Here is a 16088-nt window from a genome sequence, read left to right as displayed (position 1 = left end):
GTCTCTCTATCAAAGCAATAAGGTTAAAATACTCTATTTCACTTGTATATTTGTTTTTGTCTGTGTATGTACACAATCTACTGCCATGTTGACAATTGATATTTTCCTGATTTGTAGAACTTTAGGAGAGATAGAATTATTTTTCACTTTACTCTCAGTGGGGTTGGGGGTGGGTACTAAAATGAATTGAGTTACTTTTACCACAAAAGTGAATTCCTTCATCTAAACAATTTATCTTATTTCTCAAACTGCCATTAAATGCCATATATAATAAAATGGAATAGACAGCTTAGAAATACAATTATCATGTCTTTTTTTTCCACTTAAAACCAAGTAAGTATAGCTCTTATGTCTTTTCCTCAGAGAATACATAAGTAATACAATCATCAAGTTTGATAAAAATTGAAAGATGTGTATTTGGATTCATTCCATTTATGAGAATAGAGTGCTGAATATCAGATGATAATTTAATTTCTGCCCTTGGCCTTGTTGAACCTGGGCAGGCAAGTCAAAGCAAAAGCAAAGCCAAACTTAATGCAGATTGTCCAATTAGCATGCACCTGAAGGTTTATTTCTGACCTTGTTTGATGGCATTGCATGTAGCCACATCTCCCTAAGTGTAGGGAACAATAGAGTTGTCCCCCTTACACTGCCTCCAGTTCTCATCTTACCAACAAGGAATCTACCTGGAGGGCAGTCACCAGTGGAAAGGGTGTGTTCTGCTTCAACTTGGCCTGTTAGAGTGGAAAATGTGCTAGATTGAGCGATTGTTTAAATCTGTCATTGTGGAACCCCAAGCAAATCATTTAACTACAATCTGAGCCTTTGTTTTCTATGTTGAAATAGTAATCATGACTCAAAGCTATTGGGCGGATCAAATGAGGACACCAAAGTGCTTTCTTTTCACAAAGAAAACTGTGACTACAAACCTATGTCCATCGATCAATACACCGGTGTTACATCAGCTGCTTAGTACTTAACTTTGTATATTTGCCATGTTAATTTCAAAAGAATTGACTAATATTTACTGTGTTACTATACACAGTATAAGCCAAGCTTATGGCTTACAGTATAAGCCAAGCTGTTGTAACATAGAGACTCCAAAATAATATGTTTTAGATAAAATAGGAACTTCATTCTTTTTCAGGTAAGGGGGCAAAGGAAAAGGTTAGAGTGGGTGGACAACTACTTTAAGATCAATCAGTTTTGCCATTCTCAACATGTCCTATTCTGTCTCAGGGCTGAAGTTTGTTAGCATTCTCAACTGGGGGATGAGTGTATATGGGTAAGCACCTTGTCTTTAGGTTGGAGATCCTTTGGATATTGCATGCGCCATTTTTGCTTACATCCTATTGGCTTGAATTCAATTACATGTTCACATCACCTTTGTTGGAAAAAGAATCTCTCGCTCAGAAGCCATGTGTTCAGCTGAAACTGAGAAGGAGAAGGAGCTATATTTAAAAAGAAATAAAGGAATATATATGATGGGGGACAATTTTGTAGTCTCCAGCAAATTGAGATGTCTTGTTCTGCTAAGCTGTACTCATAATTTGATTTATATTGATTGCATTACATTGATACCCAGGAGCAAGCAATAAGACGTTTCAATGGTTCTGGTTTCTGTGTGTCTATATTCTGTTACTGTTAATGGATACTAATGAAATTTTCATATATGGCAGAGGTCATAAACATCTTATGATCAGGGCACTAAGATGTTTGTGCTCTGTAGGGTTTTCTATTCAACATGCTATTAAGTGTCCATCCATTTGATAGCAAACTTTGGTTATGACTTTTTGGGACACTTTAGATTTTTGGTGATTGTGGAAGCCCTGACAGTCTACTAAATTTTCCAGGAGAAAATGAAAGAAGCCTTGAGATAGAACCATACCCTTGATACACGATGGCAGGAAAAAGACAAGGATCTCAGAGCAGTAGATGGAAACAGGAAACCCTTTCAGAGAACACCAGAGAAGGATAGAGTATGATTTGAAATGTCAAGCACTACAGGAACTGATCATCAGGAACAATGCCCTGCGATTCCACCTGCGGTGGTCACTCATGGCTCTAATAAAGCAGTTCCGCTGAAGAGTTTGCAGTGCCAGTGGAAGAAAGGTTGAATTGTTTAATACATGAACAAGGAGGAATTAGAGGTTGGCTAATGGAGAGATAATGGCAGTGAGATCAATCTGCTAGAATCGATATTTCTGAATTGATTTGTGTTTAACATTTAAAAATATATCATTGGAAGAATTTATGTCGGCACAGATGCCAGTCAAATGTGAGAGAATTTTCCATCACTTGCTGTGTAATTCCCAAATTTGGTATGTTTGAAATTTTTACAATCACTGTGCAGGTGTACCTTTTTATTAAGATGACAAATAATTTTTGAAGGTAGCATCATTTATTATAGTTGTTAGTCATTTTTCTAATTGTGGAAACCCCTCTATCTAATGTTAGTTGTGTTGATCTGAACAGCTGGCCTCCTGGTGTGTGCTACTTTGCCCAAAGGTGAACCGGGAATCCTACATTAGTGGTGACAAGAGTGCTGACACAATTTTACAAACTCTGCCATAAATTACACTGATTATAACATCAAGATTATTTGGAGGGATTTGGGATCCCTGCAAGCTTTGATTTTAGTATTGTATTTTATACTCCACTTTAAACTAATGATACATTAGATCCTCTCATCATTAGAATTCATTTATAATGGGTCTTACTCAGAATTGACCTAGATCAGACAATTCACATTAAGTGGGCTTATGCCACACAGATATGCAATGCTAGGTGTATCTATAAACCTCTAATCACTTTAAATGTTTCATACTAATTGCCCTGAATCATGTGCATTAAAGAAATGAAAGGCAAATTTCCTGAAATACATCTCCAAAATGATTTTAATTTGCATAAGTTTTAGCCAAGAAACAGATGTCTTTTTAGTGCTGTACCTTTGTAAAACTTTTAAGCACATTATACAAATATGTCTTGGTGTAACTTGGTGTTCCTCTCTAATCCTAACTTGGGTGAATTGCTTTTAGCAGAACACTGACAAGGGTGAGTAATAATAAAAAAGAGACACTATTGTTTCAAACACCAGCTTAGTTTCTTTTTAATTAACATAAACGGTTGCATTGTGATATTTTAAATTTAATTATAATAAAATTTTTGTTGATTTTATTTTCTGGAGCTATATGTTTCTAAAAAAATCATGACTTTTTAAATTTGTGTAGTAAGCATATAGTAAACTAGAAAGAGAATTATGCAGAAGAAATTTAACCCATAATACTATCATATACTATGCTTTCTTCTCTTTTAATCTCTTGTATATGTTTTCAATATTGTAATTAAAAAAGGATTATGCAGTTTTAAATCCTAGGTCTTTCACCTAATATTATACTGTTTTCCATTTTATTATATATTCTTTACAAATTGAAGGAATTACATAATTCCTCAAATGGACAAAGAGTGCTTTATCTTAATCATTCCCACATTTTTAGAAGCTAAGATATATCCAGTTTTTTCATGTCATCATAAATAATATTTGAACATCATTTGTTTTAATTTGATTGTTTACTCAGGATGATTCCTAGACATGGAGTTTCTGGATCAAAGGTACATTGATGTTTTCATTTTCATGACCTATTATCAAATTGCTTTCCTCAGCTGTTAAACATGTAGACAAAATATACCCTTGTACTTAAACTTTCCTGATTATTAAGTGTAGAACAATAATTTTGTTCCTATGTACAAAGAGACTTTTGTGTGATCTGGCTCTCCTGTTTCTCATTCCCCTCCATCTGTCCATGACAAAGATATATAATGTATACTCTACATCTTACATCTGGGACTTTTGTTTACTTTTATATTTATATTTATAGACATAAAATCCATTTAAATTCCTTTGAATTTTTGTTTTATATTATAAATTCTTTATGCATCACTCAGGTAAAGAATGTGTGTATATGTACACGTATGCACACACATGCCTACATTTACATATTTGGTATATATTCATCTCTTCAGCATTTGGTATATATGTGTATATGTAAGTTCAAGGAAGTTCAAGATATATATATACACACATGTTTCAATTAAATTAGACGCTTTATTTCCTGAATTCATGAGTACCTGTGAATATTTTTCTGTTGCTTTGTTCTAGAACAACTACTTGATTGGTGATTGTGGATTTAAACTCAAAGGTCTATGTTGCTTATTTCAGTAGATATTGGGGATGGCTGGAAGCTACGAAACAGCCTTTCTTAAATCTTTGGTAGGAAACCTGTTTGTTGGTTTAGATGCTTGTGGTCCCCCCCTACATCCACTATTTTTTCTTAGCTCTTATGCAAGCAGATGTGTGGATGGTTTATAGAAAAACTCTCCCTAGAATGTGATGTGGGGAGCCCTTTTGATGTGCATGTTCAAGTCTTTTTTTCCCCTCTCTGTTCTGAAATATTTCCTTAATTATCTCTTTGATCAGGAGCACTGGGTAGCTCAGTGGTTGAGGCTTTGACTCATCCTGGGATCCTGGGTTTGAGTTCTGTGTCAGGCTCCCTGAAGGGAGCCTGCTTCTCCCCCCACCTATGTCTCTGCCTCTCTCTGTGTCTTTCATGAATAAATTTTAAAAATCTTTTAAAAAATTATCTCTTTGATCATTATTTCCATCCCAAATCTTGTAAAATACTCCAGAGCCATAATTGTTAGACAAATCTACGTTTTCTGACCCAATATTCATTTTGTTTCTTTTCTCGTCTTTATCTTGTACTTAATATACTTAGATTATATCTGTCCTCAGGACTATGTATGTGCTTTCAAGGTCAGTTCTACTTTCATATCTAAGATGAGTTTTTCATAAGGAAAATGAGTAGAATAGAACCTTGACTGAGTTAGTTACTTTGAACAAGGTCTTTGTGGTGAGTGGCCAAAGGAATGCTTGAGAAACTGACAGCCTTCACAGGTAAGCTGTGTTGCGCTCAATGAATGTTGACACCACGGATAATTGGGTTATATGTGTATGTTTTTCTCTAGTTGTAGGGTTTTCAGAACTAAGTTAATTCTACTAAAGAAAGGGCAGAAGGGTTAGTGAGTATTTAAGTTCTGGCCATAATTGTTTCTAGATGAGATACTTGAGAAGTAGACTTCATTTGTGTGACCAATTTCATGCCAATACACCAAAATCCTTTGCCTTTCCATGGTGGGAAGAGTTAGTTTGTCATAAAAATCACAGTGGGGACCGACAGGTTTTAATTTTGCATTTGCGATGTGTATTTCCTTGAAATTCTTAGCTCACTCAGCTCCCTTTTAATTTTTTTTCTTTACTTCAGCTTATCTTGTTTTATAAAAATCAATTGAGCTATCAGAGCACCTGAGTGGCTCAGTTGATTAAGCATCTGACTCTTGGTTTTGGCTCAGGTCATGATCTCAGGGTCATGGAATTGAGCCCCACATGGGGTTCTGTGCTCAGTGAGGAGTCTGCTTATATTCTTTCTCTCCCTCTCCCTTTGCCCCTCCCCCAACTCTCTCTTGGGTGCACGCACTCTCTCTCTCTCTAAAATAAATAAAATCTAAAAAATAAACCCTAAATTGGTTATCTTTTCATCTCAGTACCTTTTTTTTCCCTTAAGTTTTTCTGCACATTTCATAGGGTCCATACTTTTCAGGATACTACTGAACATGTTAAGGTTTTTCTATAATGCTTTCATAGTTCTCTTAATCATTTTCAAAGTGGTGCTCTGTCTCCTGACTAAGGGTGATGTTCTGTATCTCTTGTCCTTTCATACTTTGTCATGGGTTTTATGTTGTCTGTTTCCAATGCACTTATTCTGAAGTGATCCATCCAGTTCCGGGTTAGCCAATAGACAGTGAATATTCTATTTCCTTGCTATCTACATTTATAAAGAAATTTTGTTTAAGTTGGCTCAAATATCCAGTGTTTTTCAGGCAATTTGGGGAGCTATGCTTTAGTGAGGTGGGATTTTGCCATGTCCTTTCTTTCCATCTGTACCTTTGATACTTTAGAATACTGGGTACCCTATTTAATAACATCCAGTATGTGCTTTATGGCCAAGCTCTTGCTGTGGGTATAGTAGCTACAGTATTGAACTTGATATGACTATAGCTTACTGCAAACCACTGCAGCCCCACTGCCTTCACCATGTATTGTTTTCTTGGAGTTAATATCCAAATAGACAAAAAATGGAATAATCCTATTTTATTTTTATAAAATGATAGATATTTCTTGTTAGTTAACTAATTTCTCCAATTTAGGGAATGGAAATGATAAATAGGTGAGGATGCTGCATAAGGGTAGAATTTATCTGGGGTAAAAATTAATTCATTCAACAGAAAGTACATGTATGCACTGTATTTTTTTCTCATTTCATTTCCATTAGCCTGTGTGTGTGTGGTGGGGGAGAAGTCGGGGAGAAATGAGTGGGGTATAAGCAACACCAAAAAACTCAAGTAAAATATATTGGATGTTAGAAGGGACAGTGCTATGGAGAAAAATATAGCTCAAAAGGAAGGAAAATTCATATTCCTACTTTCCCATTATTACATTGGTTAAGAGCGCATGGTTTTCATTACAGTTAGTTTTAGGGGAAATGGGCGGAGCTACTTTATTTAATTTGCATAGTAAATATTATTACTGTTACCACTTTTTTTTGGGTGGGGTTAAGTGTTCTAGGCAAATGGAATAGCATAGACAAAGACACTGAGGATGAGAAGGTCAGAGGGTGGGTTTAGGAAGAGCATACACAGATGGTTCTGGACTAGATTTATGGCAGGATTCAAATCCTGGCTCTGCCACTTCCTTGCTATAGAACACTGGAAAGTCTGTTACCTCATTTTCAAAATGGGGATACTAATAGTATCTAGCTTATGGGGATATTGAGATTAAATGAGAAAACATTGTGAAAGTACTTAGCACAATGCCTGACACAATGACGTTTTGTGAAAGCTTTAGTTAAGATAAAAATAATAGGAAGCCTTTACGTGCATTGAATTTTCCAGGTGGTAACTGCTGTCTTCTGAACAAGATTTGGCTTTTTCATTTCACCTTAGCAACAACACAGTCCTAGTATTCACTCAGGTAATGGTCTCCACAGATTGGAGTCTTTGCAGATGCTGTTTTCTTTCCCTCATCCCTCTTTTCTCAATATGCTTACCTCCTCCTTTTCTTCCAGGTGTTAGATTAATACCATTTGCTTGGAGTCTCCTTCCAACCACTTTATATAAGGGAGGTGCCCCTTCCCTATGTAAATTCTCTCATCACTGGTGTGCTTCCTTCATAGCATATCAGTCAGTAGTCAGAAGTCAATGTGTTCACTTGTTATGTTTCTCTCTACAGAATATAAGCTCTTTGATAGAAGGAATTTTTCTTTCTCAGTTATTACTCTATGAAGCAAACTTAGAATAGCATTTGGAGTATAATACATTTTGATAAAACAGTTGAATAAAGAATGGATGAATGACTTTGAGATTTATGTATTTGTTTCTAATTGGAAACTGTATTTTAAAAATATTGATGGATGTATTTGAAAATTAATGTCTTTGATAACTTCAAGTGTTCTAAACCTTTAAATCTTGATCAGGATGCTTAATGCCATAAATACAAACTATTATAACTTTCTGCACTAACAGATATCTGCTTTAGTTTTGATATGCCCAATGGTATCTTTTAAATAATTAACATGAAAAAAGAATATTATTTGAAAAGAATAAAATTCTTTAGTTCATGATCTGCAATGGAGTTATACTGTCAGAGAAGAGCAGTTTTAGCTAGGTAAAGATATGGTGCACTGTCTAGCCTACCTGAAATATGGTAGAAAGTAAAAAGACTAAGTGGGTAGACCCAGTTCCAGAAACTTAGGAAAGGGTTTTTTCCATAGTATCAGGTCAATTCTTACAGATGTAGTTTCTGCCCTCTCCCATTATAATACTTATTCTTATAGGAGCAGTAGATTATATACAGCACTTAATCAAAACAAATCTAGGGATCCCTGGGTGGCGCAGCGGTTTGGCGCCTGCCTTTGGCCCAGGGCGCGATCCTGGAGACCCGGGATCGAATCCCACGTCGGGCTCCCGGTGCATGGAGCCTGCTTCTCCCTCTGCCTGTGTCTCTGCCTCTCTCTCTCTCTCTGTGACTATCACAAATAAATAAAAATTTAAAAAAAATCTATATCAGAAAGAATCAGCATTAATTAAAGTTCTTAGTTTATCTCAAATCCATAAGAAACAAAACAGTAACTTTCACGGGCACCTTACCACGGGAACCATTGTACGCTAGTTCATCTAAGACAGATATACTATAGACACAGAGGAGGGTAGGCTAGATGTTCAAATAGAAAGTAGAAGAAATATCAGGTTCAGGATGAAACCAATCATCACAAATTTAAACATTGTATTTAGTTCCATAGTTAGCAACTGAAACTATTGCATATGAACTTCATACTCAGAAATCACTAATTTAAAAAAATCATATTTTATGACCTATGGACTTCTTTCTTTTTAAGATTTTATTTATTTATTCATGACAGACACACACAGAGAGAGATAGAGAGAGGCAGAGACACAGGCAGAGGGAGAAGCAGGCTCCATGCAGGGAGCCTGATGTGGGACTCAATCCCAAGACCCCAGGATCACACCCCAGCCTGAAGGTGGCACTAAACCATTGGGCCACTGGGGCTGCCCAACCTATGGGCTTCTATAAACCTGTGTTACAAGGAATTTGTTATTTTTCAGAAATATCTCTTTAAAATATGGTTTGATTGAGAAGAATATAAAAATATACCTTGCTTTCATATCTTCTTAGAAGCCAGATTCTTTTTTTCAGAGACAAAAAAAAAAAAAAACCTCACAAAACCCCCAAAACAATTTAGACTATGTTTTTATATAAGGAGATAAAGGGAAATGGACATGTTTCATCCATGTCAACAATATGCCCAGTGAATAAATAAAGCATTCTATCTAGTTCAAAAGTAGCATTTTTACTAGGAGGTAATTATCATAAGACCGGTATAATCAAGTTCTGCATTGTCTACTTTATTCTTATTTTTCTAAAATCAGCAACATTGACTTACTTATTTTTTAAGATTTATTTATTCATTTTTAGAGAGAGCACATGTACATGCAAGTGTGAGCAGGAGGAGGGGCAGAGGAAGGAGAGAATCCTCAAGTTCAGATTCCCTGCTGAACAAAGTGCCCTACATGGGCCTTGATCCCAGGTCCCTGAGACCATGACCTGAGCTAAAATCAGGAGTTGGCCGCTTGACTGATTGAGCCACCCAATGTCCTTGGCTTGCTTATTTTTATATAGTTGAATATATGGACCACAATGTAGATGACTATGAAATTTACCTTTCTTCTGTGAATAAGAGGGTTTCTATGCTGACTCTATAGAACTCCAGTTCTCTGTTTATAGAATGATCTGATAATATGGAGAAAATATTTATCTCCAGGGAACTCTGTATATAAGTAACAGATATATTAATTCCTAGAACTAGAGAGACCAGGGATTATCTTGTCAAACATCTTTCCCTTAGGGCACCTGGGTGGCTCAGCAGTTGAGTATCTGCCTTTAGCTCAGGTCATGATCCTGGGGTCCTCAGATAGAGCCCCACATTGGGCTCCCTGCAGGGAGCCTGCTTCTCCCTCTGCCTATGTCTCTGCCTCTCTCTCTGTGTCTCTCCTGAATAAATAAATAAAATATTTTTTTTTTAAAATCCTATAAAGAGAAATAGAGTCTGAATGTTGGTGCCTATTGTAATGAGGCTTTATTTGTCTTTGTATGTCTGCATGTATAGGAATATATGGACTCCAATAAATACATTGAGCATCTTCTAACTCAGCTTGAGGAACAACATAGAAGTCTATGGAGGTGAGTGAAATCCATGTCTTTACCTTAGAGCAGCCCTGACAGTTTTCATGATGATCATGGAGGCAAGGAGATGGCAAACTGTCTCTTCTTACACATGGTGTCAAAAGCACCTTTGGAAGCAGAAATCACCAGAGACTCCTTAGAGAATTGTATCCCTTTAATGAAAGTAAAGCAACAGTGCCAGAAGTTGTCCTTGAGTCAAGGACCTGCTCAGAGCCAGGAGGATGGTGAAAATCATGACACTTCGTTAAGGTCAAGAAATAAATTTGTCCAAGGTCACAGAACAAACTTATGTTGTCGTAACTACAATCCAAATTGTTTTAATCCTTGTCTGTTTCAAGATCAAGCTTTTTTCTGTAATTGAAAAGTTGAGTCTAGCTGCTTAAAATGTCTGCTTCTCTTCATATTAAAGGAGAATATTTTAAGAATGCTGTTCTGTAGGCCTCTCATGTTTAGTTTTTCTATGTGGTGGGTTCTGATTCTCAGTGAGGAAGTGTATAGGAGAACATTGGTGCAGGTAAACTGGAAAAAGAGATTAATATCATAAAAGGCATATTCTCAAGTTACTTGTTCACTAGTGCCTCTTGGGAATCGAAGCTGATTAAAATGATTGTGTTGTTATATTTCTAGATCTTTAGGGTCCATGTGATCATGCTCTGCATAGGTACTCCTATGGAATCTGCCATTCTTTTTCTAAATTACTATGGCTCATGGTATCTGGAATAAACCTGCTAGTATTTAATTACACGATGGCTCACATTGTACCAGAATTGTTTAATGTAATTAGCTTTCTCTCCCAAGGGTCAGTAAGCCCCTGAAGTCCTTTATTTCTTATCTCTTGGCAGCTGGAGGAGAGTGCTCTCTTTATACACAGAGGTGGCGGGTAAATATTTGCTAACCCTGTGGCCTTCTTGCCCAATCTCATCCAAATGTATCACCATCAGTCTTTGTACCAGGCAATGCTGCTCCTTCTTCATGTATCTTGTAACAAATCCCAATAACCTTGAAATTTGTCTTATCTCAGGGATGGTAGTTCTTGGTCAAAATGCCTAATAATTTCATGTGTTCTGTCTTTTATATTAGTTTCCCTGCCAAAAAATAGGACTGTGCTTCTAGCAATGGTTCTTCCATTTCTGTGCATGGAAAAACTGCTGATAGGATACTACAATACATAATTTTTAAGTCCACTTGCTGTTAGCAGACATAACGAACTAATTTTATATACCTCAATGTGAAACTGTTAGATGTGTTTTTGAGAGCTATACGTGGTGTCAATTAAGTTTTCTTTTGCTAATCAACATATTGTATTAATAAAGCCACAACAATGTATTTATAGTTATGTATCTTTTAGATTATATTTCTCATAGATCTCCTCCAAGATATAAAACATTATTTAAGTGAATTGTAACATTTTCTTTCAACCATTTATATAGGATATTTGGTTTTCCCTTTCTTTTAAAAGAAAAATATATACAAAAAATGATGAATACCATCTGATGAAAGAAATTAGAGTTTAATTCGGTCATTAAGTGTGTCTTATATACATCATTGGGGAGGAGTTATGATTTCATGGGTCTTTGAACCAAAAAAACCTGCCTGTTTTCCTCCTTTGGTAAGAAAGCTAATAAAAATCTTTTGATCTTTTTGGATTGGATTAAATGAAAATCCAATTTTTCAGGCATAGACTTAACCTAACATAAAGTAAGAGCTCAGAATTTTGTGTGCAATCACTTCTATTTTCCTTCAGAAATAGAATTATTGCTGCTGAAGAAGCAAAGCCTTATACATAGTGGCAGAAGATCTAATAAAAAAAAACTTCATTTGAATAACAATAAAGGGCAGTAATGATATTTCAATAGTCAGAAACTACCAAGGAGAAGATGGAAATGGGTAGTATTGAAAAGAAAATGAAAACCAATAATAGCAGATTTATATACTATTTATTGAATCATGAAATTATCTTTGGTTATATTTTATAAACAGATCTTGAGTGACTTGAAGTGGTAGGCTTTCTGATGGCTGGGACAATATCATAACTGCAATTCTAGCCAAATTGTTTTTGGGTGAAGGATATGCCAGTTACAGTGAGCAGCGCGGGGAAATTCTTTCTGGTTATAATTAAATTTTTAAAATACTTTCTTGAGTTAAAGTACAATCTATGATGCAAAGGATCACAGGAATAGCATGTCACGTATTCAAGCACAATTGGATTGTCTGAAGTTGAACAAATGTCCTCATAAGTCAGTATAAACTTTTTTCTGATTTGTATTATGCCTTTGATTTGTAGCTGCTGCAATTTTCACGGAGTGGGCTATTATCATTGCTGCTGATCTTAACTGATGGCCTTTGATTTATATTTTAACCTACATATAACTTAGACAAATCCTGAATACTTAGATGTTCCAACAACAATTGTATTCAGCATTAATTTATGGCCACAATGTTTAAGGATTGATCAAAAGCATTATAGACACATGGTATACTATTGCTACTTGCTTAATAATGAAAGAATGGGACCAATTGAAGATTTGATACAAGATCAGATACAAAAATAAGTCTTTCCTTATTTTCATGGAGATGGCTACTAGTCTTTAATAGGTTGTAGTTGTGTCTTATAGTATAAACATCTGCTGTGACACAAATACTTGTCCTAATTATACTCTCAAAATAACTAGTTATTTTGGTGCCCTGTTTAGTATTCTACCGAAATAGATATATAATCTGTCTCTAGTTTTCAAATTGCAAAAGAATCTGAAGTTCAAATATAGCTGTCTAAGAATGAGCAGTCATTTAGCTCAAAAAAGACACTTTTTGACACCAACAGAAAATTCTTATGAATTCATCTGAGTAGATTGAGTCAGAATCTAAAATCTAGTATAAGACTGGAGTACAAGTCTGGGTGGACCTACTTTGCTCTGCATCTCCCTGTTTGAGGAAGAAAACTAAAAATCCTCAGTGACAATTAGTTTAGTAGTAAATGTTGAAATGGGATGCTAAATTTCTCTATGTTTATTTGTTTTAATGTGGAAATTTAAGAATAGGAGAAAAGGCTCTTTTACACTTAATGTCTTTTAAATCATCTACCATTTCTGATTTGGTGAAATACAACTGACTGACAAGAGAGATGGTAAGGAAACAACTGCTTAAAATTCTTCTAACAATTGATAGAAATCTTTATCCATTCTCAGCTTCAAATTAAAAGAGTTTAGAACAAACACAAACAGTTGGAAGACACCAATTGAATTCATGAATATTTATAGTGTTAATGACACTTTCATATCACATGTGAAAGTAAGTGTGAAAAATGGAAGCAACATTAATACTATAGAAATAGAAAAAGGCCTGAAAGTTTTGGAGACTTGGACTCTTGGCCTGGCCTCCCCAAACTGGCCACGGGGTATCCTCTCTAGAATAAGTTTCCTTTTCTGTAAAAAGAATCTATCAGTAAAGCCAATATTTAAAATTACTGAACACTGAGATTATTTGAAACACATGGTGGTTAAAATAATACGTTTATATAACACGTACAAATACATGTTTAACCTTATTTTTCTCTAATTATACATCTGGATCATTTTATAGTATTTAATACATATATTGTAGAAAGCTTCCAAGAACATAAGTAGAAACCAGTAAAATAGCAGAAATACCTAGCAGCTTGCTAATAACTCATCCTGACAATATCCAAGTGTTCACCTCAGAGTTTCATGGCTTGAATTAGAGACAGTGTTATCAATAGTCTGTACATAAAGAATAATTCCATGCAGCCAAAATTAAATGAGAAGATCTGGTGAATACAGAGTGCCAGCTTCTAGACTACAGATCACAGATCAGAATCCCATTTGAAGAAGCTCTATGTAGGCTAAGGATTCTCAGTCAAGGCACTATTGACATTTGGGGCCAGACCAGTCTTTTCCTTGAGGGTTGGGAATAAGGTTGTCCTGTGCATTATAAGTTGTCTAGCATCATCCCTTGCCTCTACCCACCACATGCCAGTACCAAGCCCTCTGTGGAACAATCAAAAATGTCTCCAGAGTTCAGAATCCTCTTTCCTCCATGTTGAAGACTAGTGATCTAAATGATCTGTGAGCATTTTCTCAAGCACATTCTAAGAAAAATGAATATCCTTGGTCGATGTTAGAGGTGTTTTGTTGTGTGTGTGTGTGTGTGTGTGTGTGTGTATGTTTAAAATGAGTAACTCAAAAATAAAATAAAATAAAATAAAATAAAATAAAATAAAATAAAATAAAATAAAATAAGTAACTCTGTGGTCAAATTTGAGATATACTAGGTAAAATAGGTAAAATCAAGTTTTAGAATGTTTGAATTCTAGAACTTCTCAGAGCCATTTAAGTGGCTAATGTGTTATGAATTTCAAATATAGGATATAAAATAGAATTTTGAGTTCTTAAAAAAATCCTATCTTTCTTGCAGCATCTATTCTGATTAAAGCTAAAAGGAACATATTTTGGGAAATAGTAATCTATCCAGTTCAATAATGAAATATACAGAAACATTGTTGTAACTATTTCTTCCCTCTTACTTTACTTCACTGGTACTGGGATGGGTACTGTAATTGAAGATCAGCTAACAGTGTGAGAAGTCCAGGTTGTTAGTAAAAGGGGAATGGAAATATAGGAAAAGGGCAATTTCTAGTTCTTCACCATTTTCTTGAGGGGTAGGAAAATGAAAATTGCTCCTGGGGTAGCCCAAGCCTCAATACAAAACTCCAAGAATCTGAACCGCTATTGATTACAAGCTATGCTGGCCCTAATAAAGCATTTAACTTCTGCTTCCTCAAGGGGAAAAATGATGGTTTCCTACATCATCAAGGGGAGTAAGATACCTAACTGAAAACCATATATAGATCTCTGGTTAATATAAAAGTCCCTAAGGCCTATCCTTTCCAGCAATAAAATTATAATTTTAATGTATACAAATTTGAAAAACAAAATTACTTGAAGTATTGTTGACATACAATGTTACTAGTCTCAAGTGTATAACATAGTGATTCAACAAATCTATACATTACAAAATGCTCACCACCATTAGTTACCATCGTGAGCTTACAGGATTATTACAATGTTGTTAGCTATAATCCTCATGCTGTACTTTACATCGCCTGTCTTATTTATTTTATAAATGAAGTTTGTACCTCTTGGTCCCTTTAACCTTTTTCACCCATCTCCCATCCCCTCTGACAACCACCATTTTGTTCTCTATGGGCATCTATTTCTGTTTTGTTTGTTCCATTTTTTAGATTCTATACATAAGTAAAGTCACATGGTATTTGCTTTTCTTTGACTTTTCATTTAGCATGATACCCTCTAGGTCCATCCATGTTGGTGCAAATGGCAAGATTTCATTATTTTTTGTGACTGAGTAATATTTCAGAGTGTATTTGTGTTTATGTATGTATGTGTCTGTGTAAAATCATATGTTATTTATCACTGGACACTTAGGGTGCTTCCATATCTTGGCTGTTATAAATAAGGCTGCAATAAACATAGTAGTACATGTATCTTTTTGAATTAATGTTTTTGTTTTCTTTGGGTAAACACCTAGTAGTAGAATTACTGGATCATATGGTATTTCTATTTTTAATTTTTTGAGGAATCTCTATAATGTTTTCCACAGTGTTTGCACCAATTTGCATTCTTACAAACAGTTCACAAGGGTTCGCTTTTCTCCACTTTCTTACCAAAACTTTTTACTTTGTTTTGATTTTAGCCATTCTGACAGGTGTGAGGTGATATCTCACCGTGGTTTTCATTTGCATTTCCCTGATGATGAGTGATGTTGAGCATCTTCTCATGTGTCTATTGGCCATCTGTATATTTTCTTTAGAAAAAAAGTCTATTTGGATTCTCTGCCCATTTTTAAACAAATTACTTGTGTGTTTTGTGTGTGTGTGTGTGTGTGTGTTGAGTTGTATAAGTTTTTAAAATAGATTGGATATTAACCCATTATCAGATATATCATTTGCAAATATCTTCTATTCAGTAGGTCAATTTTTGTTTTGTCAATGTTTTCCTTGGCTGTGCAACAGCTTTGGTATAATCCCAGGAATTTATTTTTCCTTTTGTTCCCCTTCCATGAGAAGGCATAACCATAAAAGTGTTGCTAAGGATAGTGTCCAAGAGACTACTGCCTGTATTTTCTTAGTAGAGTTTTATGGCTTCTGGTCTCAGACTTAGGTCCTTAAACCATTTTG

The 16088-nt window shown here is 35.2% G+C and overlaps 1 protein-coding gene across 11 annotated transcripts in view; it reads left to right on the top strand.

The window, feature by feature from the left end:
• NCKAP5 (NCK associated protein 5) overlaps positions 1 to 16088 on the top strand; it is a 966791-nt gene that overhangs the window by 344866 nt on the left and 605837 nt on the right. For 9 of the 11 annotated variants that reach the window (XM_072788976.1, XM_072788975.1, XM_072788977.1 and 6 more), the window contains one exon: positions 9801 to 9874. In XM_072788976.1, coding sequence (XP_072645077.1) covers positions 9801 to 9874 — 74 coding nt within the window. Of the gene's footprint in view, positions 1 to 3578; positions 3613 to 9800; positions 9875 to 16088 lie in introns of those variants that run through there. The other 2 variants (XM_072788979.1, XM_072788985.1) reach the window with 2 other exon arrangements.

The sequence above is a fragment of the Canis lupus genome, chromosome 20, assembly GCF_048164855.1.
Source record: "Canis lupus baileyi chromosome 20, mCanLup2.hap1, whole genome shotgun sequence".
Taxonomy (NCBI): Eukaryota; Metazoa; Chordata; class Mammalia; order Carnivora; family Canidae; genus Canis; species Canis lupus.
This window is presented reverse-complemented; position numbering and strand designations above follow the sequence as displayed.